Source organism: Salvia splendens, chromosome 1, assembly GCF_004379255.2.
Source record: "Salvia splendens isolate huo1 chromosome 1, SspV2, whole genome shotgun sequence".
In the NCBI taxonomy this organism is placed as follows: Eukaryota; Viridiplantae; Streptophyta; class Magnoliopsida; order Lamiales; family Lamiaceae; genus Salvia; species Salvia splendens.
Genome location: NC_056032.1, coordinates 40,368,081 through 40,394,118, shown reverse-complemented (window position 1 = coordinate 40,394,118; position 26,038 = coordinate 40,368,081). Strand labels below are relative to the sequence as shown.

At 41.1% G+C, this 26,038-nt stretch overlaps 2 protein-coding genes and 1 pseudogene across 2 annotated transcripts; 2 read left to right on the top strand and 1 right to left on the bottom strand.

Moving 5' to 3' along the window:
* Window positions 1-1,112: 1,112 nt before the first annotated feature.
* LOC121751497 (60S ribosomal protein L22-2-like) lies at window positions 1,113-2,751 on the top strand. Its single transcript, XM_042146244.1, has 3 exons — window positions 1,113-1,190; window positions 1,268-1,522; window positions 2,385-2,751. The coding sequence occupies exons 2-3, from the start codon at window positions 1,290-1,292 to the stop codon at window positions 2,527-2,529; spliced, it is 378 nt and encodes a 125-aa protein (XP_042002178.1). The 5' UTR covers window positions 1,113-1,190; window positions 1,268-1,289; the 3' UTR covers window positions 2,530-2,751.
* A 131-nt stretch (window positions 2,752-2,882) lies between these two features.
* On the bottom strand, window positions 2,883-7,973 carry LOC121751486 (annotated as a pseudogene).
* A 245-nt stretch (window positions 7,974-8,218) lies between these two features.
* On the top strand, window positions 8,219-12,124 carry LOC121751475. Its single transcript, XM_042146227.1, has 2 exons — window positions 8,219-8,420; window positions 11,444-12,124. The coding sequence occupies exons 1-2, from the start codon at window positions 8,358-8,360 to the stop codon at window positions 12,026-12,028; spliced, it is 648 nt and encodes a 215-aa protein (XP_042002161.1). The 5' UTR covers window positions 8,219-8,357; the 3' UTR covers window positions 12,029-12,124.
* Window positions 12,125-26,038: the final 13,914 nt, after the last annotated feature.

Here is a 26,038-nt window from a genome sequence, read left to right as displayed (position 1 = left end):
CAATCCTCCCAGTTGCGTGGCCTCCCCTCCGGGCAAAATGTCTGGTAGGCTGCTGCTATCTTGCCCCACAAGTTGACGATCCTCTGGTTGTTCGAAACAAGAGGATCGTCGCAAACACCCACCCACGCCTTGGACAACGCGACGTTCTCCTCGTCCGTCCACCTCCTCCGGACCAGGCTATCCACACCCGGCTGCGACGACTCGCCCTTCTTCTTCGCCTTGCCCTTCTTCTTTGGGTCACCCCGACCCCGCACTGCTCCCCCCATTTGATCGAGAGTTTCCGGAACCCCGAGCATATCGAACCCCAACTCCTCTAAGGAGAAAAACTCAAATTGCGTGAACTGCGAATCCGCTGGGGTCGATGTGTGCGAAGAAGCAGTCGAAAAATCAAAACCGGGGCGATAGACGTTTTCCTCCCCCGGCGTCCCCTGCGTCGCCGGTACCCCCCCTGTTGAGGGCTGCATCGACGTCCTCCCCTAGGCATCATCTGCATCCCGGGTGCCCACCCCGGCATCATCTGCACACCGGGCTGTTTCCCCGGTACCCCCTGCCACGCCGGCGTACTCCCCCCAGGTGCCATCCCGGGCATCATCCCCTGCCACGGGTACATGTTATAGTACCCTGGCATCGGACCCCATTCACCTCCCACGGGTACCGGGGGAGTTTGAGACCCGCTCGTCACTGGAGTACCTTCGTTGGTGTTCTCCATTTCTCAGTGTTGATCTTGTACAAAAATTAAGATAGAGAGAGTACTCGTTAAAACAAGTGGTGCGAATGAAAATGACGTGCAAAGCGCCTATATATAATGTTTTGAAAAAAAAAATTGTCTAGGCGATCCGGACGCTGCAATAGCGCCGAGCGGATCGCCTAGCGCCACAAAATCGCCGAGCGCTAGGCGGTTTTTAATCCCGAAAATGGCTGGGCGGTTGCAATGGACCGCCTAGCGCACCGCCTAGTGCCGGCGCTCGGCTAGGCGGTGCGCTAGGCGCCATTGCGGATGGCCTAAGAAGGTCGACCTGATTAAAAAGTTAATTTTATTGTACAGGAGGAAATGGACTATAAAACGAATCCTTGTATATTAGTCCATCCGCAGCCCAAAATTGAGGCCCAAATGAGAACCCAAACTCCATAAAACCCTAATTTATCAATCATCAACATTCTAGCTGTCGTCGTCCTCGCTCCGATCAAAGGTGCGCTTGTTTTTCTTATCTCTTGTTAATTTCTGTAGTATTCCATCGCTTAATCTATACATTTTCGGAAAATGCAGCTGTTGCTTGTGTGGTGCGAAGATGATGCGTAAAGGAGGAGCAGCGGGAGGGAAGAAGAAAACGTCGACGCTCGTGATCGATTGCGGGAAGCCGGTGGAGGATAAGATTATGGAAATCGCCTCACTGGAGAAGTTCCTCCAGGAGCGCATCAAGGTCGGCGGCAAGCCCGGTGCCCTCGGCGACTCCGTCACCGTCATCCGTGACAAGACCAAGATCTCAATCACCGCCACCGATGCCACCACCTTCTCCAAAAGGTACAGTTTCTATTACCTTTTTTCATTTTTCTGGTGAGGAACGATGCTATGTAATTGTGCCTGTGTAAATGACTTGTATATTGATTTAGAATTTGATCGATGAAAGAAAAAAAATTGTCTTGATGTAGTATAAGTTTATTAATAAAATGTGGTATTGACATTTGAAGGATAATATGTTAAAACAAGTGCAAACATCATAGTAAATGGTAGATTAGCTTCGGTCATTCTATCCTTAGAAGTAAACACCCCCTAAATGTATATTTATATACTTTGCATCATTCAGTGAGTTGGTTTTCTTCAAGGAAGGCATTACTAGATAGTTTCATGAATCAGTGGTGGAGCATGTATAAGACTCATCATTGTGTTATGGTTACATAAAATAAATTCAACATCTTGCAGAATGCTCCAAAGAAATATCATACTCCCTCCCTCCTCTAAAAATAGGGACTATTAATGTGAAATTGGTTAATTAGGAGAGAAATAGGAAGGAAAAGTAATTGGAGCATTGTTAGTGTAGAATCAGCCCGACATCATAATAGAGAAAAACTTGTCAAAAATGGAAGTAGACTAAATTTGTGGGAGCAACCAAAATAGCAAAGGAGACTATTGTTTGGGGATGGAGGGAGTAGTATATATTGGCTCTCTGAGAATAATGCCTTAATACTTCTATGTACGTAATTCTGATCAGTAAGTGTGCTGTGACAATTTGAGTTCAGATAAGGAAAGCTATGGGGTTGGGTTCTGTTCTGTTGGATAGATTCAGTGATTCGTTCCCAATGAATCAACTTTGTGGCCTATTCTTTACCACTCTACCTGTATGTTCTAACTTTCTAAGCACAGTATGTTTGGTTATCTTTTCCAGGTACCTCAAGTATTTGACAAAAAAATATCTAAAGAAGAACAATGTGCGTGACTGGCTGCGGGTGATAGCTTCTGACAAGGACCGAAATGTCTATGAATTAAGATATTTCAACATCGCTGAGAATGAGTCTGAGGAGGAGGATTAATAGCTGTGTTAGGCTTAACCTTCGCATTTTATTGTTTTTTAATGTCTAAACCATTCTTTTTTTTGGGGTTAAAAAAGTTTATTTCTATAAGTAGTGTTCCTCGATGGGAAAATTGAGTGTGGATTCAAATCAATCTGGTTTTAGTGGAACGTCATTAACTTTTTGTGTATCTCGATCAAATAATTGTATCTCTACAATTTAAATACAATTTTCTGTTGTGAACTTGTCTGGTTAATTAAAAGTTGAGAGCCAAATTTGATTAATTAGTCCAAACTCAAAATGTCACTCAAAATATTGACCTGTTTTGGTAAAACTAGAAGGTAAAGCATTTCATGGAATCAATGAAAATGCAATAGTGGAATTGTGTTTTGTTATAAAACAAAACTTCTCAACTTAGTGCATCAGCATCATCCACTTAAATGTCACTTGAAAACAACAATGATTTGGTAAGAGACCCATAATCTATTGAACAAAGCTCAACATATTACACCAAAGATCATGAAGGCCAATCTTGTTGCCACGAATCAAGTGAAATAGGTCTGGCTGTTCAAAAACAGCCCTCCACGCTTCAGAATATGATTCCTTTAAACCAGGAGGATGGTGGCTAGACGACCCTCAAGTCATGTTGTAATAATCAGCAAAGTCGGATGTAGATTCCACACTTCGAGTTAGTACGGGTGCCCTGTTCAAGAGTATTGAAAGATAAGTATTTTAGGTAAGATCAAAGCAGTGATGTTCAGTCTATGCAATCTTGAGACAACAAGTAAATAGAATATCGACCAAGCACACTTCCTAATCCCAGAATATTTCCATGTATTGTTAATTTTTTTAGCATTGCAAAATGTGACTATACAAGGGTTCATACAAATCTAAAATATATCCATAGCCATAATTGCAAAGAGGAAAGAGGATGTGGTGGGTGGCATTTTGTACATCTTACTCACCTGTAACAAAGGAAAAGTATATACAGATATGCTTTGCTTTGCACTCATTTTCCAACAGTCTCTCTGTTCCATTGGCTAACAGGATAGCCAATATCTTCTTTCATCGGTTAAACAAGAAGGCACTATTTGACCTCATGGAAGATACTAGCAGCAGAAGTTTATTTATTTTCTTCCATTTCTGTATGAAGGTGATCCCACTCATGAATCATGATTGTATATTCTTTTAGAATTCTCAATGTCAGTAAACGTGCTATGCTCAATGTTCAGAGGTGTGGATTTAAGAAACTAAATAACCTAAACTAAGGCATTAAATACAGACAAAATAAGTTAAATAGTCAAATCCAGTTCCAAAATCCTTAACTATCTCCCCAGTCCCCTCATATCTCCTTTTTGAGACACCACATACACAAACACATGCATAAGTTATAAATATATCCCTCAAAATAATGCTGACCTTGCAAATATAAGTCCAGCTGTAAGTACCATTCCTCCAACAGCCCAAGAAATACTCTCGCTCAATGGCATATCAGCAATCAATTGCATAAAATCTTGAAAAAACTCCGTATTCTGTTCTCCGCGTATATTCGAGAACGTGAAGATTTCCAGGAATTTGCAATATAATCTAGACTACCCTTCGCACCATAGCACCGTGATTCTTCAGGATCATCGAGAGGCTTGACAGAGAAACCTGCGGCATTGCAGAGCTCAGTTCCATTAGAGACCCACTTTGAAGCTCTACCACAAACAAAGTCATCTTGGCTGCATGGTGCTAGTACCTGAAATATGATTGTCCAACCAGGAAATTTACTGAAAATATAACATTTAAAATGAAATACTACTATTCTCAAACCAGCATTCAAGTGATACCAAAATTGTGTACAATCACTTTTAGCAAAGCCCAGTTAACAATAAAGCACTCCAAGCTCTTGCATGAGAGATTAACTTCAAAGCATAGGCACATATCAATGATTACACTACGAGTAAGTTGCAACAATGTAAAATAACTGAAAGTACAACAAAAACCTGTGTCTTTCCATCCATAGCAAAGTATGCTGTTGAACATGCTTCATAAACCCTATCACAAAACGACGCACAGATGTTAGGAGGTCCTCACTGTACCCCCACCCTTGGATCACAGATAGAACACTCCAAGAATTCCCATAGTTGCAAGCACTCTTGGCTAGCTTCTCCAGATGATGCAAGTCTCCTGATGGATAGCAAAGCAGGGTGCGTCTGAGTTACATCAGCAGCATGTCTTTTTGCGGAAAACCCTGCAAAGTGTAAAATCTCTTGGACCTTTGCTTGCTTTCTTGGGGGGTTTGCCGACATTTGAAAATAGGGGGAATCGATCGCCGGGAGAAACACAAACTTCACTTGTTTTACCTGCACCAAGAACATCAAAAATTAATGACGGACTTCTACATAATTAATGAGCTTTTGATGTTTCCTCATTCCATTTAGAAACATAACTTTTCACAAAATTTTAGTTCTTAATTAAGGTACATGAGACTTTCAAATACTTGAAGATAGACAATGAGAAAAGAGATCACATTCGAAAAACGCATCGTGGAATGTGTTTTCCTTCTCTCATCTAACCTTTCTATTCTAGAGCATCTAAATTCTTACATACATAACAACACAACACAAAATCTCGTGTCGAAAAGCATATGCTTCACATTTAATGGGACGGATGGAGTATTAAACAAAAAGTGGCTATTTCCATCACTTGACTGAGTGCACATTGTCATTTTGTGGGATAAAAAATCCTGTCCGCATTATATAACACTACATGCCTCCATCCATAACATTAGGAAATGAATTGCTAGATTTAAGAGTAGCCATTTCACTACCGTAAAAATTGGTCTAAGCCTTCCACTTTGGTGTTGGGCTCAAGAAGCCTTATCAGTACCTCTAGCCACAACCATTTTACATTAGTTGTTTACATACTCCCTCCGTCCCCTAAAAATAGGGACTTTGCGGATGGCACAAGTTTTAATGTGAAATTGGTAGAGTATGAGAGAGAGAGAGAGAGAGAGAGAGAAAAAAAAGCAGTGATTGAAGTATTATAAGTGTAGAATGTGGCCCCCCTCATAGGCGAGAAAAACTTGCCAAAAATAGAAGTGGACTAATTTTAAGGGACGGACCAAAATGAAAAAATGAGACTATTGTTTGGGGACAGAAATAAGATATAAATATCACTGTGAAAATTAAAAGAAAAAATAAGCTTGGTACATAAGTGAAAAGTAATAGAGTACTACTATAAGTGGGGAATATGGGCATTTCTGCCAGGACTATTTGGACACTGACTGGACCAAGCAAATTCTGCAACAATAAGGCACTGCCCATTTTGGATCAGAAAGTACCTGCTGCTGAAGTTTATGGTCAAGTTAGTATGATCATAAGATAGGATGCTCTCTACAACGCTGGAGATGCTTGTTCAATGCAGAATACTTTTGCCTGCAGTAACACTGTAGGCAATACTTGGGCAAACTTAGAGTGGAAGTGGATTTATGTGCCCATGAATCAAAACAGATTTCTTATCAAAACAGATGTGAAGTTGATCAACTAGCATCATATTTGTAAATGATGAAAATTAACTCTACAAATTTCTTATCTGCATTTTGCAAAGAGATCAAATAGTAGTACATATTTTTGTGAAGCTGAACGACAGAAAGAATATAGGATCAACAGATTTTTTTACTTTTTCCTGATAATGTTAACTAGTCATAGGAGCTGAAGGATCTGCTCGTCTTTCTTAGTTCTCAGGTAGTATTTCCCTGTGATCTTTATCCACACCTAATATTCTACTCTAGCAACATAGTATGTTAGGAGTAGGTGGACGAACGTATGCAAAGTGTTTGTGGAACTCACTTAGTAACACAAACTGTTTGCTGAATGAATTAGTAAAATGAATGAAACAATACTCCTCTTGCGATGCCCAAATACCAAGACGTCTGCATCCCTAAGCTCAACTTCTCAAGGGAGTTTATTTTAGAAATTCCCTAACCATAGTGCAATTTGCAGACTACTTTTGCAACTTATCACATTTGTACAATCTGAAAACTTTCGAAAGGTAAGATATTGATGAGCATGGAATCAAGTGAAGATCGTAAAAGAGAAAAGTAATACTCACCGTAGGCGCACGGAAAATAAAAAATAATGAAGTGGAGGAGGAAGAAGAATATGCAGAAATGGTGGAATCTCCTCATCACAATTCGATCATGTATACTCTAAGAGTTCAGTATTGAATTTGAGGCATATAAACTAGAGTAATCCTGAAGAGAATGACCGTGGCCTTGACTTGTTTTTTTGGAATTGGGAAAAACTCAATGCCTCACGATCGGGTATTTCTCTGAAATTTAAAAATAAACCCTAAAATGGATCAATTTTCGATACTGAAATCTACTAAACTAATCTCATTAGTGCGGCGTTTCACTTTTTTTTGCTCTACATATAATCTTATCAGTGCGGCGTTTCACTAAAATAATCTTATCCGTGCGGCGTTTCACTTTTTTTTGCGCAACTATTTTCATTTTGGATCGTCCCAAAACTTTAAAATCTTTATATTTTAGGATATGAACGCACAATCCACTAACTCTGATTTCACTACTTTTGTTAGTTAATATTAAGCAATCGGTATAGAATTGTATTATAATGCTAAATTCTTTATTCAGTAAGTTAAAGAATTAACTAAAATTTGAATTATATTTATTTTTTAAAATTATTTATATACACATAATAACACAATGTAAACTAATTAAGTTTTGTGTATGTGGTGTGTGTGGATTGTAAGTATATGGTGTGCAATAAATGAAGTTGTACATAAATTTAGGCCAAAGATTTGAGTATAAAGGATTGAAGGGTGTGGGGAGGGTATAAGTGAGAGTAGGGAGTGCAAGACGATCAGGATTTGGAGATGATTGAGAGTGGGAGGGGTCGGGTATCTCTATTTTAACATAATCTAAAAGTGATGCGTATTGCAGATTCTAGTGTTAAATGTATCAAAATAGTCACAATTGGGTTGAGAGCTAATAATTTTAACGAAGATGAATTGGTAATATACTACTAGTTAATAATATTCAAATCAACAAAAACATTAGTACGTAGTAATAAAACTAATTATTGGTAGATGCAACCAAGGAAAGTGGCATTCAGAGTTTGGTACATGAGAAACAACATCGAACTCATGAGACTGATTTACTGATCATTTTATCATGATTGAAAGGCGTACAATTAAATTATTAGAGAATCGCCGTACCGTCGGCGGAGTAGGATGAAAAGCTAAAAGTAGGGTGTTTTCTGAGTTTTCCGAGGCCGGTATCCGGCGACTGTGTCGTCCCAGAGGTGGTCTAGGTCTAGCAACCCCATTATTTGCAATTGCTAGTTAGGCTACCAAGTCACTGAGGCGGATGATTGCTTTGTTTGGAATGTCAGCCATTGGATCAGATCTAGGATGTGGCCGATCGTGAGGAGTAGATAATAAGATCGAGGAGAGAAGTTAATGCTAGGCCGCCATATTTCATGAGCTGATGTGGAGTAGTAGACTTATTATTATTCATTAATAAATACTTAATGAAAAGTCAAGGCCCAAATCATTATCTTTCAGTTAGAAAGTGTAAGTATTGATTGGAATTGAAAATCTAATATGGAGGCCCAGCCCAATATGATTGGGCTAAAAGTTACAATTACAAATTATTCATTGTATTGGTATCAAATATCAATATTTTATTATGCTTCAGCATCTATAGAGAAGAAGGGAGTAAATTGGTAAAGTATATCAGCGGTGCAAATAGAATGCCAGCGGTAGTAAACAATTAGTCAAACTGAGTTCAATTAGGTCACCCGAGCAATGGCAGCTACAGGGGGTTCCATCCATCTCGTATCATGGAGCCAGGATCTGACCGCCTCGCCCTAATCTCCGGCCGCATCCAGTCCCTGCCGCCATTGGTATGCCCCGCTATGGTTTGTTAATTTTGAATTACTTGATTTTTAGCAGAAGGGTTTAATTTGGGGGAGGGACATGGTTTTTTTTTTATTATCGATTTAGGGTCTTTCGATTGGTAGTACTAAATTTGGCAAGGACATAATGTAAACCGATGAGCTCTTTTTTTTTTTTTTACTTCTTTGAGTTTTCCTCTGATCCATACAGATTCGGCTTGTTTTTTTGTTCCACTTCCCAGGGTAGATAAAAATCATGAATTGCAATTTACAAGCTCTTGTGTGTATTTCATTGATTTATGAAATGGCACCGCTCTTTTTCATTCCAACTTCCATATCTGGATACTTGTTCTATTTCAGTGTAAGCGGCTGCATACGGAAAAGAAAGCAAAGCACAGATAGACAGGGAGTTGTTGTGTCAGATTCTGTGTTTTAAGCTAATTGATCATGATTTAGTATCATCATCAAACTTCATTGTTCTTTAATTTTAGCCTTCACAAATTGATGATTTCTCCATATTTGAATTTGAGTTGCAACTTATTAGCAACTACTGTTGAAAAGTAAAATCCGGAAAATAAAACTCAAGAACTCTTGAAGGCTACATTTTGATTGATTTTGAATTATTGTTGTTGATACATAGTACATAGGTATTTATAGGACTCTCCACATTAATATACCTAGGAACTATACTTATTGGAACTCCTCATTATAAATATTATTCTCTTCTCAACATACTTGGGACTCCACACATTCTTTTCCCAACATACTTGGGACACTTCAAGTTATCTTTCCAACACTCCCCCTCAAGTTAAGTATCGAGTTTTTTCGACACTTAACTTGCACGATCTTCACTTTGATAAATAGTTTATATTCGTATTCAGGAGTTTCTTCAATTCATCATTGATAGTTTATGCTCGTATCATAGAGCTTCTTTTCATTGAAAGTTTAGACTCGTTTCACGGAGTTTCTTCGTTTTTTTCATTGAAAGTTTAGGCTCTTATCAAGGAGCTCTTCATCATTGAAAGTTTAGACTCATTTCAAGGAGTTTCTTCAATTTTCTGTTGACAGTTTTAACTCGTGTCATAGAGCTCTTCAATTTTTGATTGACATTTTTAACTCGTGTCAAGGAGCTATCTTAGATAGTTTTTGCTCTTATCTAGGAGCCAAATCATTTTTTTTTTCTGACCGACAGTTTTCACTCGTGTCGAGGAGCTCTCTTTCTGACTGACAGTTTTTTTACTCGTGTCGAGGAGCTTTTTTTCTGACTGACAGTTTTTACTCGTGTCGAGGAGCTTTTTTTCTGACTGACAGTTTTTACTCTTGTCGAGGAGCTCATTCGGACAGTTTCGACTCGTGTCGAGGAGCTTTCTTTCAGACTGTTCTCGGCCCATTCCAGCTCAAACTATGAGCCCATTTTTCATTTCTATTTTTTTTTCTTGAGCCCAATAACACTATCCCAAAATTGCCCATGTTTCTTCTTTACGTGATAACCCCATATTGAGAAAACAATCAAACAGTGCCTCTTTTCTCTTCTCGCCGACAACCTGTTCAGCGGCGCCAAACTCCGACGAGTAATCGCCGTACACTTCTGGTTGGATCCACCCTTTGCACGGAGAGACATCTCAACGAGCTTTTGCTCTCGCCCTCTCGACGTTTTTTCTTCTCATTCCTCCGATGTCGGCTTCTTGTGCCGAACAACTCTTCTCCAGCAGCCGTTGCGGTCTTTCTGCTGCCTTTACCGTCAGCAGCCCTTCTCGGTCGCTCAATCTTCTCCAGACATGCCGGTTCCACCACCAGCTCTCTTTCCTACTTCCGACGAGGCTGCCTCCTTCTGGTTTCTTCGGCTGTGGTAGTCCTCTCCCCCTCGGCCGGACAAACCAAGGACTACTCCGTTTTTTTCTCTTGAGGGTTTAGGTCTTCTCGCCTCCTCAGCCGGCGGGCATCCTTTACTTCTCAGCCAACATATATTTGGAGAGGGATTGTTCGGTCGGATACTTTTCTTCTCCCCCTCGGACGGACAAACCGAGGACTCCTCTGGTTTCTTCGATTGTTTAACATCCTTTCCAAAATGCATTGCCGCTGGTCTCAACAAGTTCCTCTGGGGCCATCTCTTCTTACTCGTCTTTTTTTTCTCAATTCGCCAGAATAGCATCCTCGTGAATTTCCCGTCGCCTTTCTCTCCTCGGTTTCGTGGTGACACAACATCGCCGCTGCCAGCGCTGTTCAACCGCCGACCTTGCTTCTCGGCGAACTTCTCGCCTCTACCACCTCCACCGTGGTCGGTCGTTCGTAGAGCAGCAACCTCGTCGGCACTGTTGGGTTCCGCTGCCGTTGAGAGTTGGCGTCTTACTGCCTTCGCCCAGCCTCCTCGCCACCAGCGCCGCTGTGACGCCCTCTCGCCTTTTCTGTTCCTATTGTGGCGTTGCTGTCGCTCATGTTTCATGCATTTGCTTAATCATCAGTCGGCACCTTCCCGACCATTGCGCGCCCCGCGTCTCTGGCTCTTCTCCGTTCACAATGACCACGACCTTTAATTTCTGCGGGGCATGCTCTTGCTCCCTTAACGGCCTCATGGTGCAGACGTATGTTTGGTTTGAACCAGTAAAAATCCCAGTAGTGTGAGATCATTTTTTCACGGCTGTTTGGTTATTTGGGCAGATTCTTGGTTGTATATTTGGGAGGGTTTTGTTTTTTTTTGTTTTTTTTTTCTATAGAGACAGATTGATCCATACGAGGATCGAACCTGCTTTGATACCATGTTGAAAAGTAAAATCTGGAAAATAAAACTCAAGAACTCTTGAAGGCTACATTTTGATTGATTTTGAATTATTGTTGTTGATACATAGTACATAGGTATTTATAGGACTCTCCACATTAATATACCTAGGAACTATACTTATTGGAACTCCACATTATAAATATTATTCTCTTCCCAACATACTTGGGACTCCACACATTCTTTTCCCAACATACTTGGGACACTTCAAGTTATCTTTCCAACAACTACTATTGGCACCCTATTGATATTTCAGATGCTACTCAACAAGAAGAGGCAGCCTCTAATTCATTGCTACCAAATGATGAATCTGTACAAGAAGAAGGGCAGGAGCCTGCTCTCTCTGACCTCACGGTGGAGCCTCCTCCACTCAGCTATAATGGCAGCAACATTCCATCTGAATCAGTGGCCTTACATGATAGTACCAATGAAGAACCATCTCATATCCCATCATCCGCACAACAAAGATTACCAACCTGAGCATACCCTGTTTACACCCGACCAAATTAGATCCGCTGTTGCAGCTTCAGAGAATACTCGTATGTTTTGCTCTATAGCAGCTGCTGTTTTAGTAATCGCATCATTTGTGGGAGTTCCTATAGTTGGCCTCCTAGGCATCATACTTTTCAGACCCTTTTACCTGCTTTTGTTAACGAACATAACCGTTGTACTCGGTCGCCTTATTGTGGGATCGAGATCGAGGAGGAGGAGTAATGCTGGTAGGAATGATTTGGCTGATCAACTGGGGAGAGCTCTGGAGTTGGGGCTGCTAATGAAGAAAATTGTTGGAGCAGTGTCTATGGACTTCAGTATCTATGCAGTAGTACAGATACTTTGGTGACGTAATTATGCTCGATAAAACTGTAACATCAAATTCTTTTGCTAATTGTATTGTTTTCATATCATTATAAATCTAATTTTCAACGTTGTTTGAAAAGCGTTTTCGATTCTATGCAAAACTTAAATTACAACAATTGAAAACAACTGTAACAAATACTCCTACTAGACTCAAAATAAACAAGAGATTATGTGAAGAAAAAAGATTATATATGGAGAAAAGTAATTATTAGAAGTATAAGTTGTAGCAAATCTGGTCAATGATAATAGTTGCCTAAAGGAGGCCGTGATAAACTCTTACTCGAAGGCAATAAAGCAAAAATTAGAGAAAATTCACAAAAAAATATAGCGACAACAGAGACCACAAAATCAATCAGCAAGTTAAAATAAAGGTACGACTCGCACATCCCAGCATGTTAATAAACATGTTAATTATACTATTAATGGTAAGAAACTTTGTAAAAATCAACTTTGTGAGAATCGGACCATAAAAAGAATCGGACCAGATAAGATTGTCAGATTGAGACTGAATCCAACGAACTTGATAGAAATCACATGAGCATTTATAGATTGTATTAAATCGACCCACAGCTATAAAAAACACTAAAATCAATAAATAATTTCAATTTTGAATGTTGAGTGCAATATAAGTATGTGATTGAAGTCTATTAAAATTATATCACCTCATGATCCTCATCAGAAGTGAAGGAGCATTTTACCTTTATATTGAAAAATGTTATACAATTGATAACTATTTAAATCATTATATTTCAAAATGGAATATTAAATCACGAAGTTTCAGTTCTCTCCTTTGTCACAGTGGTACGTAAATTTTCACATAGTATCTATTCTGGAATCTATTTTTGGGTGTGTAAAAGAGAGTACTAGGAGTACATTTTAAGGGGCCTCAAATTTCATATATCATCAAAACAAATTTGCAAAACCAATTTTAGCAGTGGTTAGACCTTTAATGCCAGATGCCCCATGGGCGCCATGAGACTATTCTGATTCCTGAGTTAGGACAAGTTTTTATGACATCTAATTCTACATAATTAATGCAACCTTTAAACTCAACTAACAAGTTATTATTGCAGCATGAAATGTATCTTTATGTAATAATATAAAAAAAAATTATTGATCATTCGTTGACTTTTTATGAAAATTTCCATAATTTCGTCCTTTTATTGTTATACGTTACGGGCGGGACATGTTGGTGCCAAACATATTGTGCTATTAATTATAAGGTTGTACAATCTAATATTTTACCGACTCTTTGTTATCAAGTTGTTATTAAAGTCGTCTTGGTTTATAGTTATACTTTATATATCTCATTTCTCAAAGTGAATCACGGATTCAAATTTGGGTGTATTTGATAATATTATGAACTAATTAAGTATAATAATAGCATTGTTAATTAACACAAACACTCGGAGAAATGTAATCAAATGCAAACTCTAAATATTGTACGAACTCCAAATTATTATTTGGGCCGTTAAAGAATGTCAATAGATGAAAAAATAATAGCAACAAAAAATGTCAACACAATGTCAAGGTTGATGTTGTGTTCAAATTGTGTTGAAACTGTGTTGACATTTTATGTTGCTATTATTTTGCCATATGTTGGCATTTTTTTACTGTTCGGATTATAGTTTGGTGTTTGTACAATATTTAGAGTTTGCATTTTATCACTACCCCTCACGCGGATGGTGCCTACCTTTTAAAATTAATTCAAGACAATAATAACAATATATTTATTTAAAATTATACACATGGGATAGGACTTTGGCATTTAATTGAACAAAATTTGATACTGATGTTTCATCCTTCAATATAATAAGATCGAAATGTTTTTTCAATAATTTACTTTTCTTTTATTAATCCATATTACTACCCCATGCCCACTAAAATGAATGTCTTCTTCTTTATCTATTTTTTTCTTTTTATTAATCCATATTACATAATACATCTCATGTATTCTATCTGATCATTACTTCCCATCCCATCCTTTTTTCCTTTCTTTTATTAACCCATGTTACTGCATAATATTTTATCACATGGCATTTATGCGTACCGAAATAGTACTAAACTTTGGCGATCCATATTGTATCTTTATGCGTACCGAAATGAATATTTAAAATATTTTATGATACGTAAACATTTAAATACTTATGAAACGTTTTCATACGTACCATGCTATACCAGTCACCCTTGATGAGATGCTGGTCTTCATCCGTTTTCCCAATAGTATTATTTTATTTTTTTTTGGTTATTTTTTTGGGCAAAAATGTGTTGTGGGAGGCGTGTGAAGTAGGGGTAGATGCAAATTTAAGATATTGCGTGAAACAATTAAAACTCCATCATTAAATAAAAGAAAAGGGAAAGTAGTAAGTGTCGCATCCTTCCAAATAAAATCTAGCCTTTTTCTTTTCCCTGGTTTGCTTGCCAATCTCAAATCAAAATCTGCGCAATCAATTCTCTAAATAAAAAGAATAAAGAGATATTATGTCATCATACATTTGAAAATTGCATGGCCCAAAGAAAACGCAATGACTTGTGTTCTTTCCCTTTCAAATATAAATTGCTTTACAAAATCAATCAATTAATGTATTTACTTGCTTGCTTTTTTCTTCCATCATGATGATGAATCTACCCATCCCTTTTAATTTTAACCCTAGGCTACTACCCCTCTCTCTCTCATCTCCCTCCCACTATAAATATTGTGCTAGGCCTTGCTCATTTTGCTGTGAGCAACTGCTTCAATTTGTGTCTAGGTTGCAACTTACAATACCAAACAAGTGTTATAGTATTTGTTTCTGAGTAATGGTAATATATCTTATCGGGCGCGTAGCTCCCGTTGGAGAAGCAGGGCACGTGCAAATTTGCAAGACGACTTGTGTTAATTGCACGTGTTCTCCTTTCCCAACTTGAGTTCCGCATCTTAGTTTGAAGTTACCACTTCATTTTGCTAGTAAGCGCCTGAATTCTCTATCTCTCTGTGATTCCTAGTTGTAGCAGACAATTTATTTGATGAAGTACATTTAGAAGTTGGGACAGCTAGCAAGCAAATGTAACATTTTCTGCATTCATATAAATCTCTCAGTTCATACATACATATGTACACACACACACACACACAAACAAATATTGTGGGGTAATATTCCGGTCCAGAAATAATTTAGTGGTCCACTGCAATCTAGCTAGAAGCTTAGATTTTCTGCTTAGATTTTAAGCAGATCACCAATAATCACTTTACACAAAGCCAGCTCAATTTGTAAAATCTCCTTGCATTTTTTTCATTTTTGTTATCTGAATTATCTTCTAATCGTAATTTTGCTTTATGTTTCTATTGCATGCTAACTAAGAACCATTTTGCTGGTTAGAACTTTAAAATCCTTCATGTTCTATATCGATTATAAAAAAGGCCAATATAGTCATTGATTGCTTAAAAAATAAAAGTGGAAATAAAAAACAATAATGTCGCCGATATATTCACATTATGGAATGAAGTATATATTTATTGCATATTTTATGAATGTAATGAGGTTGAGAATCCTGAGATATGTTTATACAGAAATGTGGACAAAATATCCACATTGATGTGGATCAACCTTCCCAATATAAAAGCTGTATTAATTGTAATGTAATAAATCACCTATGACGTGTTAGAGCGACAAATTGCGTTGTTAATTGTGAAATCTTTCTCATACTAGTAGTACTATTTAATTTTTGACCACCTAACTTCTGTGAATTGTGAAACCAAACTTCTTTTGACTTCCGAGTTAATTACCCTAGGTTAATGGTGATTTGGTCCATTAATTTGCTATCTATAGTTCATTTTTTTTGTTTTTCCTTCACAAATGCTACTTGCATATTTATAATTTCGTTATGTACAAAAATGATGTAATTTGATTATATATTAGTTTGCGCCTAAATAATAGTAGATTATAAATTTTAATACGAAAATATAACATAAAATGTAAATGTGGCAAATCGTTTACTAATGAGATATAATATGTACGAAAAATAAATTTAATTTACTTATCATTCTCAAAAGGAAAATATGTATAGATTATAAAGACTTTACTCGTATTAGTTAGAGGTGAAAACATGAACGGAGAAAATGAATGCGAGTGAAATGGGTTTTGAAACATCAAAAGTAGCATGGTGCAAAAATAGGAGCATACGCCTCTTGAATCGGGAAATAGTAAAGGTGAATTTATAATTTAAATATTCAAAAGTCACCATACAAATATTGAATACCTTTAATTAACATTCACTTTTTAGGTATTTCTTCTAAAATTCCAATTTAATTTGATGTTTTTTTTTAGAAATCAATTTCATTTGATGTTGTACGTACTTGTAGTCATTGATTACGCCATTAATTATAACATTGAATTATCAATACAAGTGACAAATCATAATACAAATAGCTACAAATAGATATTAACCATCAAATGGTATAGTTTACCTGTAATATAGATACAATTCAGTATTCACCTACTAATTAAGTTAATTAGTGGAGATTTGGATATGAGTAAGATTTTTTAAATTTTAGAAAAAATCCTTTAGGCGATAAATTCATTAATTTTACCCCTTTTTCTTCTATAATTTTACTTTTACATGAGTAACTAGAATAGCACCCGTGATGTACGAATATGTTCATAAATAAGATTCATCGTAGTACTTTATTACATAATAATTCAAGCGAGAAAATAATCAAAATATGAAAATAAGAAACAATTTCATAATAATAAATAAAAAATTTAGGAAATGAATATTGTGGGGGTCCGTGCTCATTTAATCATAGTAAATTGAATCCTAGAGTTGAAAATTTTAATTGTTGAGTAAAGGTTCATTAAATCCTATGTACATCGTTTGAAATCAATCAAAAATTTAAAGATTTACTCTCACAGCAAATAAAGTCACATATACGATTATCTGTAGAAAGATTTCAGTCGATTTTAGTCAATCTAAAGCCCCACGAAAATTCATTTCGGATAGCGAAAATCCATACCTGCCCACATAATTTCTCTTTATTAGCCTTTTTATCTTTTTTTTCCTTGACAAATCATAGCATCAAACAAAATTATACAAAAAAAAATCTGAGATGTTTTTAATTTATTTTAATGACAAACGAAACAAAAATAAATGTATCTAATATTGGTATAAGGAGAAGAAACAAAAATAAATGTATCTAATATTGGTAAAAGTCCGATGAGTTACACCTACTATAATCAATTGATTTCATAATGATTTCTATCAGGTTTGTTTTTTTGTACTTATTATTGTTTAAATTTTGTGGTTCTTGCAAGATTATGTGAGTTAGCAAGATTATTCTGTTGGTTTATATTTTGTCGTTGATTTTTGTTATTTGTGTTGTTTCTACATTGTTCTTTTATTGTACTTTTGATGTTATTCTGTTTTTTGCAATTATTTATTTTGTTATAAATTGTGGTGGACTCTGCATGTCATGACTTTGAATAATTTTTATTATCCCAAAGAATACCTTCAAAAAAATTTCTCAAATTAAGTTTCATTTTGTTTGCAAGTTTTAATTATATCACTCATTTTACATGTATCATTATTCATTAAGTCCGCACATAAATACATGTGATGGATCAAACAAGAACTCCTAAAAAATGTGAGTAATAATAACTAATTTTAATCAATATTCGATCCGAGAGATTTTGTTGGAATAATTGAATGAACAATTTCATAAACTTTTCTATGATGATTAAACAAAAACAATGAAGGAGCAGAAATCGTAGAGCAAAAGCATATCTTGCTCCATCTAGAATTGAACGATGGAATTGTTTAGCAGCGATTATGAATCTTCCAAACAATAAGAGATGTTCTCCACAATAGTCTGTCGAGATGATACATAGATGACAAATCGTTCTTCTGATGTTAGGGACCATAACCGTAGTTTATATTTATATAAAATATAAGACCCATTATTTTTTATTCGGTCACTCAACAAATAGAAAATCTCATATGGTAAATACACTTATTTCCATAACAAATGAAATGCACCAAACTTTAATTTTTAATAGATCATTTTAATTGCAACTAAAAAATAGTCATACATGTTAAATAAATCACATGGAAGCCAATTTCTAACAAATTGAAATAACAATGAAGGTATAGTATAGCATTAGCATTAGCATGCATGTAAATGTAAATGTAAATGTAAATGTAAGTTGTAAGTTAAGTTTAAGAGAATCTGCAACGGTGGTTTTCCACCGTCCGTGCCGTTGGGACGGACGAGCTCCGTCGCCGCTGCGCTTGCGCCGCTGGCACGGCGCTGCTCGCTGCATCGAGCACGTTCGTACCAGAGAGCAGCTGACGTGTCAAGCAATGATTGGGCAACGGCATAGCCGTTGCCTTTGAATTTTTTTTTTATTAAAAATCGGTTTTTAATTAAAAAAACCGATTAAAAATTAAAAAAATATATTTTTTTCACTTCCCAAAAAAAATATATCCGTTTTTACCGTTTTTTCCACTTTTTATTTTTTTTATTTTTTCCCCCAAAAATACACATTTTCATCTATAAATACCCCCGCTTTCACACCCAAAAATTCACACCAAACTATACAATTCTCATCTTCATTCTCCCATATCCATTCTCATCTTCATTCTCTCATATCCATTCTAAATCTTTCTTCTACTCCTACAACATAACAATGTCCGGCCAATGCGATGACCCTCGCCCTCCCACGGTTGGAAACCCCGAATGGTTCGGTTCATAACCGTTTCCTAGTCCGGAAACAGAATATTTGGCCCCTCCTCAAACCCAAAGTTCGGGCGTTCCGGGTGGCTACCGGCCATACCCAATCGACGACCAAAGTGCCCCCGAAGGGCGATACGGGTGGACACCGGAGCCTAGGCCAACCGCCCCCTCCCAAACTCCGACTCCTCCTACTCGCGTCCGCACACCGTACACTCCGACGGAGATGGATAAATTGTTCACGGCGTATTTGGAAATCTCCGAAGATCCGGTGGTTGGCACGAACCAATCCGGCGATCACTTTTGGTAGCGCATCGTTCGCCGGTACAATGAAAATCGACCACCGGGAACAGTCGAACGCAACGAGAGTATGGTGCGCAACGCCATCTACCGAGCCAACGATGAAATTGGCAAGTTCAATGGCTATTTCCTCCAGGAAGAGCGGAATGCGGGGAGCGGCCGGAGCGAGGTCGACATCATCACTGCCGCGATGAGCACTTACCAATCCATGAACTACAAGCCGTTCAAGTACCTCAACGTTTGGCAGGAGACGCGGACGCACCCGAAGTATATGGGAGGCGTAACATCCTCCTCTAGCGGCTCCTCCAAACGGTCAAGGTCGGTATCCCTATCCGACGTCGGCTCCGAAGAAGTGGCTAGCCAACTCGCCGGAGCTAACTTGAGTAGTAGCCCGGACGCCGGCCCGAGCGGTTCCCAACGCCGACCGCAAGGAAGGAAGAAGGCGGCGGCCAACCGCCGTCGAGCCGCGGCTGCAACCTCCGATGCTCCAGTTCCCGCTCCCGCTCCAGTTCCATATGCGCCACCTCCACCCCCCACCAACTCGTTGTGGCAGCTTTTAGCCCAACTCAATATGGCCGATAGGTCCACTATGACCCCATCGCAACTTCGATCGCACGAGGCCATGATATTGGGCCTCCAAAGACAATTGGGGGTAGTGCCGCCGGATGAGTAGTCGTCCACGAGGGTATTTTTAGCTTTTAATTATGTAATTTTTAATTTTTAGTATTTTAATTATGCATTTTAAATTTTAGGATTTTAATTATGTTTTTTTATTTTATTTGTAATTTGTAATATTTATTGTGGTTTTTTAATGAATTTTAATATTATGGAAATGTTTTTATTTAATTAAATTTTAAATTGAATTGTGTTCGTACTTGCGGAAGAGCACATCTGTGAGTGTTGTGCTATTGCTGAAGAGTAGACATAAATAAAGGTGTCGGGCCCACAACCGTGATCGTTGACAAGAGCACGGTTGTGGGTGCTCTAAGTAGCGTTAAGCAGGGAGGATGAGGATTGGAAGTCCCAGAAAAAGAAAAGAGAATTCACGTCGACTTGGACGCAAAACCATCCACACAAGCAAACTCTCATGCCTGCCTTAGAAAGTGGGAGTTTTTGCAGCTTTTTTATTAGCCATCGCCAGTGTTAAACAATAAATCATGTCGGGAATTCAATCCTAGCAGTGCAAGAAATTGCGTAATGATGAGCAAGAGTTGAGTGTAAATAGAGGGACAGGATATGATGGGAATATACACATCTCTGCACATTGTCTATCTCTCTCTCTCTATAATCTACATATCATATACTAAATGTAAGGTAACAATTAGTACTTGTGTTGTGTGGGCATGTCTCTTCTAAGATTTTGGACACGCAATGCACCTACATCCATACTACTTTTCTAGTACTACTTATTTTTCACTTCTTGTTCCTTCTAAGGGCATAAGGGCATCTACAGTGGGAATCGTCCAGCCATATTCCAATCATAGCCTAGCCACAAACTTCTCATGCCACATCGTCAGTATCAAAAATCCTCTTGCCACATCATCAGGATAAGCAAATAGCCCAGTAATAGCCTAGCCACATCACTCAAAATTATATAAAACAAATAATTGACAATCACACAAAATACGGAATTAAATTTACGACACAGATACGGGAAAATGCAATAATTTTATTTAAATTATAAAAAAAGTACATTAAAACATTACATTAATTAAAAATAATATCTCGGCGTCTGCCTCACTCCTCGCCTCCGTCGCCGCCGCCTCCGGAACCCCCCCGTGCCGCCTTCAAATCGGCACGCATGCTCAGGAGAATGTCGTGAAGAAAACTCTTCTCCTCGGGGTCCTCTGCCACCTTCCAATCGGCTAAGATCTTGACCATCTGAGCACGCGTTTATTGACGCGCGAAGAATTTGAGATCCTCTGTCGACTGGCCAATGGGGGATGCCGACTGACCCTCCTAGGACCCCCCGGCGCCTCCCTCGCCGCCCGTTGCGCCCGCCTTTGACCAACCGGGCGAGTTCGGCGAGCGAACGATGGAGGGGACGGGAGCTCCTGAGCACCATCGGGGAGGTCGTGGGAACTGCCGCTGCTGCCACTGTAATCACCGGCATAGTTCACTCGTTGCTTCTTCGGCCAGCTAGCGTCGACACCTGCCCGGAACTTCTCGGAGTCGTGCAACACCTCATAGCAGTTCCAGTAGGTGAACTCCTTATACAACCCGGGCAGTGGGAAGGCTTTCTCCGATATCTTCCTGCAGTCATCCTCCGTTTGGCCACTGCTCTGCATGCGGAGGTCGTTGGCGTACAAGCCCAAAAATCGGGAGACCCCAGCCCTGATTCGATCCCACGCCTTCCGGCACTCCTCCCCGTTGTGCGGCCTCCCCTCCGGGCAAAATGCCTTGTAGGCTGCTGCTATTTTGGCCCACATGTTGACGATCCTCTGATTGTTTGAAGTGAGGGGGTCGTCGCAAACACTCACCCACGCCTTGGACAGCGCGACGTTCTCCGCATCCGTCCACTTCCTCCGTACCGGGGTGACGTCCTCACCCGGCTGCGACGACTCGCCGACCCTCTTGCCCTTCTTCTTTGGGGGCCCCGACCCCGCCCCACTCCCCCCGTTTGAACGAGAGTTTCCGGAACACCGAGAAGATCAAGCCCCAACTCCTCTAAGGAGAAAGTCTCATATTGCATGAACTGCGCCTCCATTGGGGTCGATGTGTGCAAAGAAGCGTCGAAAAATCAAAACTGGGGCGATAGACGTCCCCCCGGCGTCCCCTGCGTCGCCGGTACCCCTCCTGGCGTCCCCTGCAACGGCGGTACCCCTCTCGGCGTCCCCTGCATCGCCGGTACCCCCCGACATCATCTGCATCCCGGGTGGCCACCCCAGCATCATCTGCATACCCGGTGCCCACCCCGGCATACTCTCCCCGGCTGCCATCCCGGGCATCATCTGCTGCCACGGGTACATGTTGTAGTACCCGGGCATCTGACTCCATCCACCTCCCACGAGGACCGTTGGAGTTTGAGACCCGCTCATCCCTGAATTAGGCTCGTTGTTGAGATCCATTTACCGTTGTTGATCTTGTACAGAAATTAAGATAGAGAGAGTACTCGTTAAAACAAGTGGTGCGAATGAAAATGAAGTGCAAAGTACGTATATATAGTGTTTCGAAAATAAAATAAAAAATCTCTCGCCGATCTCTCGCCGGTCCGGAGCCTGCAATGGCGGCGGGCAGACCGGCTAGCGCATCGGCCAGCGCTCGCGGATTGGCAGGCGCACGCCGATTTTGACGCCGAAATTGGGCTCGCCGGTCCCAATGGTTCGGCGAGCGAACCGGCTAGCGCCAAAAATCAACGAGCCGGTGCGCTCGCCTCCGCTGTTAGAGCATCCACAATGGTTTTCGCTCAGCCATAGCCTAGCCACAAACTCCTCCTGCCACATCATCAGCACTAAAAATCCTCCTGCCACATCATCAAAACAAGCAAATAGCTCAGCCATAGCCCAGCCACATCACTAATAACAATTATATAATAAATCAAATAATTAGCAATCACACAATATACGGAATTTAATTTACGAGACAGATACAGAAAACATTAATAATACTAATAAACTAAAAAAAGTACAATAATTTTTTTTAAAAGTACAATAATTAAAAAAAATACATTAATAAAAAAAATTCACTCCTCGTCTCCGTCGTTGTCTCCTCAGTCGCCGTCGCCACCGTTGCCGCTGTCGTCGTCGCCACCGTCGCGACCGTCGCCGCCGTGGCCGCCGCCTCTACTCCCGCCGGTATCCCGTCGTGCTGCCTCCAAATCATCACGCATGCTTAGGAGCAATGTGTGAAGTAAACTCTTCTCCTCGGGGTCCACCGCCGCCCGCCATTCGGCTAACGTCTTGACCATCTGAGCGCGCGTTTGTTGACGCACGAAGAATTTGAGATCCTGTGTGGACTGGCCATGGGGGGATGCCAACTGGATCTCCTGGGAACCCCCGACGACCCCCCCTCGCCTCCCGGGCATCATCCCCTACCACGGGTACATGTTGTAGTACCCTGGCATCGGACCCCATCCACCTCCCACGGGTACAGGGGGAGTTTGAGACCAGCTCGTCACTGGAGTGCCTTCGTTGTTCTCCATTTATCATTATTGCTCTTATACAGAAATTAAGATAGAGATAGTACTCGTTAAAACAAGTGGTGCGAATGAAAATAACGGGCAAAGCGCGTATATATAGTGTTTCAAAAATTAAAAAAAAATTAAAAAATCCGTTGGGCGATGCGCTAGGCGATCCGGACCCTGCAATGGCACCGAGACCGCCCAGCGCCCGTATATTGCCTAGCGCTAGGTGATTTTTTTTTTTGGAAACCGCTAGGCGGTTGCAATGGATCGCCTAGCGCCGGGGCTCGGCTAGGCGGTGCGCTAGGCTCCGTTGCGGATGCTTTAAGTAGTGGGCGCCTAAGGGCATCAATAACTCCGGCCCGGTTTCAGGCCCCATGTCCCCTCCACGTCATCATTCCTCTACAGTTGCGACCCAGGCCCCAACTGCTCTAACCCTGCAGGCCACAACCCGGACCGCAACTAATAAATGACACTATTCACAACTTCAACATATTTAACTCATAAATGCAATTCGAAAAACAATTGAAATCGGGAAAATGCATTGTTCATTAGAAATTAACATTACATTTCCTAGACAAAGCAAATTATAAATACTAGAAACCCGGGCCACAACTACTACTTCTTCATTTGGGCGCGAAGGTAGGCGATCATCTCACGGTGCAACTCGAGATCGAACTCCGACATCGCGAGGTATCCCTCGATGTCAACTCCGTCAGCTGGCTCATCCGCCATGTAATACTCTTCTCCGACAAAGAGTCGGACATCTTATCCAGAGACGGATTGATCGGCGGTGGCACCATAGCGGAGTTGCTCGCAGTTGCCTTCCCCTTTGCTTTCCTCTTTGCCGCTTTTGTTCCCATCGGGCGGCTCTGAATGCTAGGAGAGGAGCCGGAGACGTCGTCGTCCATCACGTTGAGGTCTATAGCCGGACCTCCTTCGCTCGAAGAGTAGTTTCCGGAGGCGGAAACTTTGGTTCTCTTTGCCGCCCCAGTTGCCGTCGGCTCGGCACCGGTGGTATACTTCGGGCTCTTCTCGACGAGCTTCCAAACGTCGAAGTACTTGAAGGCCTTCTTCCCCGTCAGCGAAGAACGCCTCCTTCGCCTTCTCGACGAGGTCCGCCTCGCTGTGCCCGCTCGGCCACATCCGGACTACGTTGACCCACTTTCCATTCCACTTGCTCAGATCCGCCTGGACCCGACCCCAATGTTTTCGTAGCTTCACGTAGCTACGCTCGTGAGACCCTTTCGGCCGCCCAGCGTTATACTTCTCAGCAATCCGCTCCCAGAACACCTTGTCGGACTGCTGGTTGCCGATGATAGGATCCTCGGCGACGTCGACGTAGTTCCTCGCAAGCCACATAGTCTCTTGCGGACTGTACTTCCTCGGCCCCTCCTCCTCGCCGACCTAGCCCTTGCCCCGCCCTTGAGCGGGCTCCATCTCGCTGATCTCGAACTCATCGGTGTTGACCGACGATGTTACGTCGATGTTGCTACCGACTCCCGAACTAGGCGTCGACTGCGAAGGTGGTGATGCCAACATAACCCAATTGTTCACGTTGACGAACTCCTCCATCTGACGTTCATCGCTGTTAAACCACTCCATTGATGTCGAAAGAAAGAGAATAAAGGAGGATTGAAATGGATAATGTACGTAAGAATTGTGAACCATAGGTCCGTATTTATAGAGACGAATTCGAAAAAAAATTTAATTTTTGGGGACTTGCGGCCCGGCCCGAAGAGCATGTAACGCTGGGCCGGACGCGCGATTTGCGGCCCGTACCCGATTAACGCCGGCCAAGCCGGGCTGCGGGACCGTCATCGAGCCGCAAATGGGGCCCCGGGACCGGCCTGGGCCGTGACTCCGCCTCCTCCAATGCTTGGGCCGGCCCGGGCCTCGCGATTTGTGGCCCGGCCGTCCGCGTTAAAGATGCTCTAAGGAGCGCCCTAAAGCCCGCCCTATACATTGCCACGTCAGCATTTTATCCTCCTACTCTTTCACCTCCAGTGGGGCGTCCTAAGGGGGCCCTAAAGGGCGCCCTATAGGTTTTACTATTATTTTGTTAATTAATTTAAATGTTTTCAAATATATAAATGCAAACTAATTAAAAACACGATTAACTAAAAAATGGCAAATACTACATTGATTAAAAAAAGTTACACGAGTTAGAAATATAAAAAAAGTTGACTACTCTACAAAAGTCCCAACCTCCGGCGCAGCTCATCGATCAACCCCTGGAGGTATTCGGCTCTGGCCGGGTCCGTACACTTCATGAGGGCGTTATGCGTGTCCAACAACGTCCGCACCATCGAGGCCGTTGCCAACTCCACTTAGGCAAGTGCCGCCGGGGTCGGGATCGGCGATGGGGGTGGCTTGCGAGGAGGATGTCGCCTTCGCCTTCCCCTTGTTCTTCACAGCCTTGACGCCTACGGGACGCTGGGATGACATCGGTGTGCCGGAACTTTCATCCTCCGTGTACGTCCGGTTGAGGTCCACCGGATATGCGCCGCTTTCGCTGCTAGTGTAACCATCAATGTCGGTGGTCTTCGTCCTCTTTGTCGCACCGGTGTGCAGAATACCGCCTTGGAACTTCTGCTTGTCCTTCAAGAGCACCCAGACATTGAAATGCTTGAAGTCGTCGTACATGGACTGGTATGACAACATCGCTCAAGCTCTCACCGCACTTCTTGTACTCCGCCGCGAACAGGTTGACTTGATTCTTAACCTGATCTCAGTGCTTGCGGAGCTGCTCCCTATGGCGCTTGTACGCGCTCGGCGGCTTCGCCTCATTGTAGCGCTCGGCGATGTGCTCTCAGTACGCAAGCTGCTTTTGGTTGTTCGCGAATACCGAGTCCTCCGAGATATCC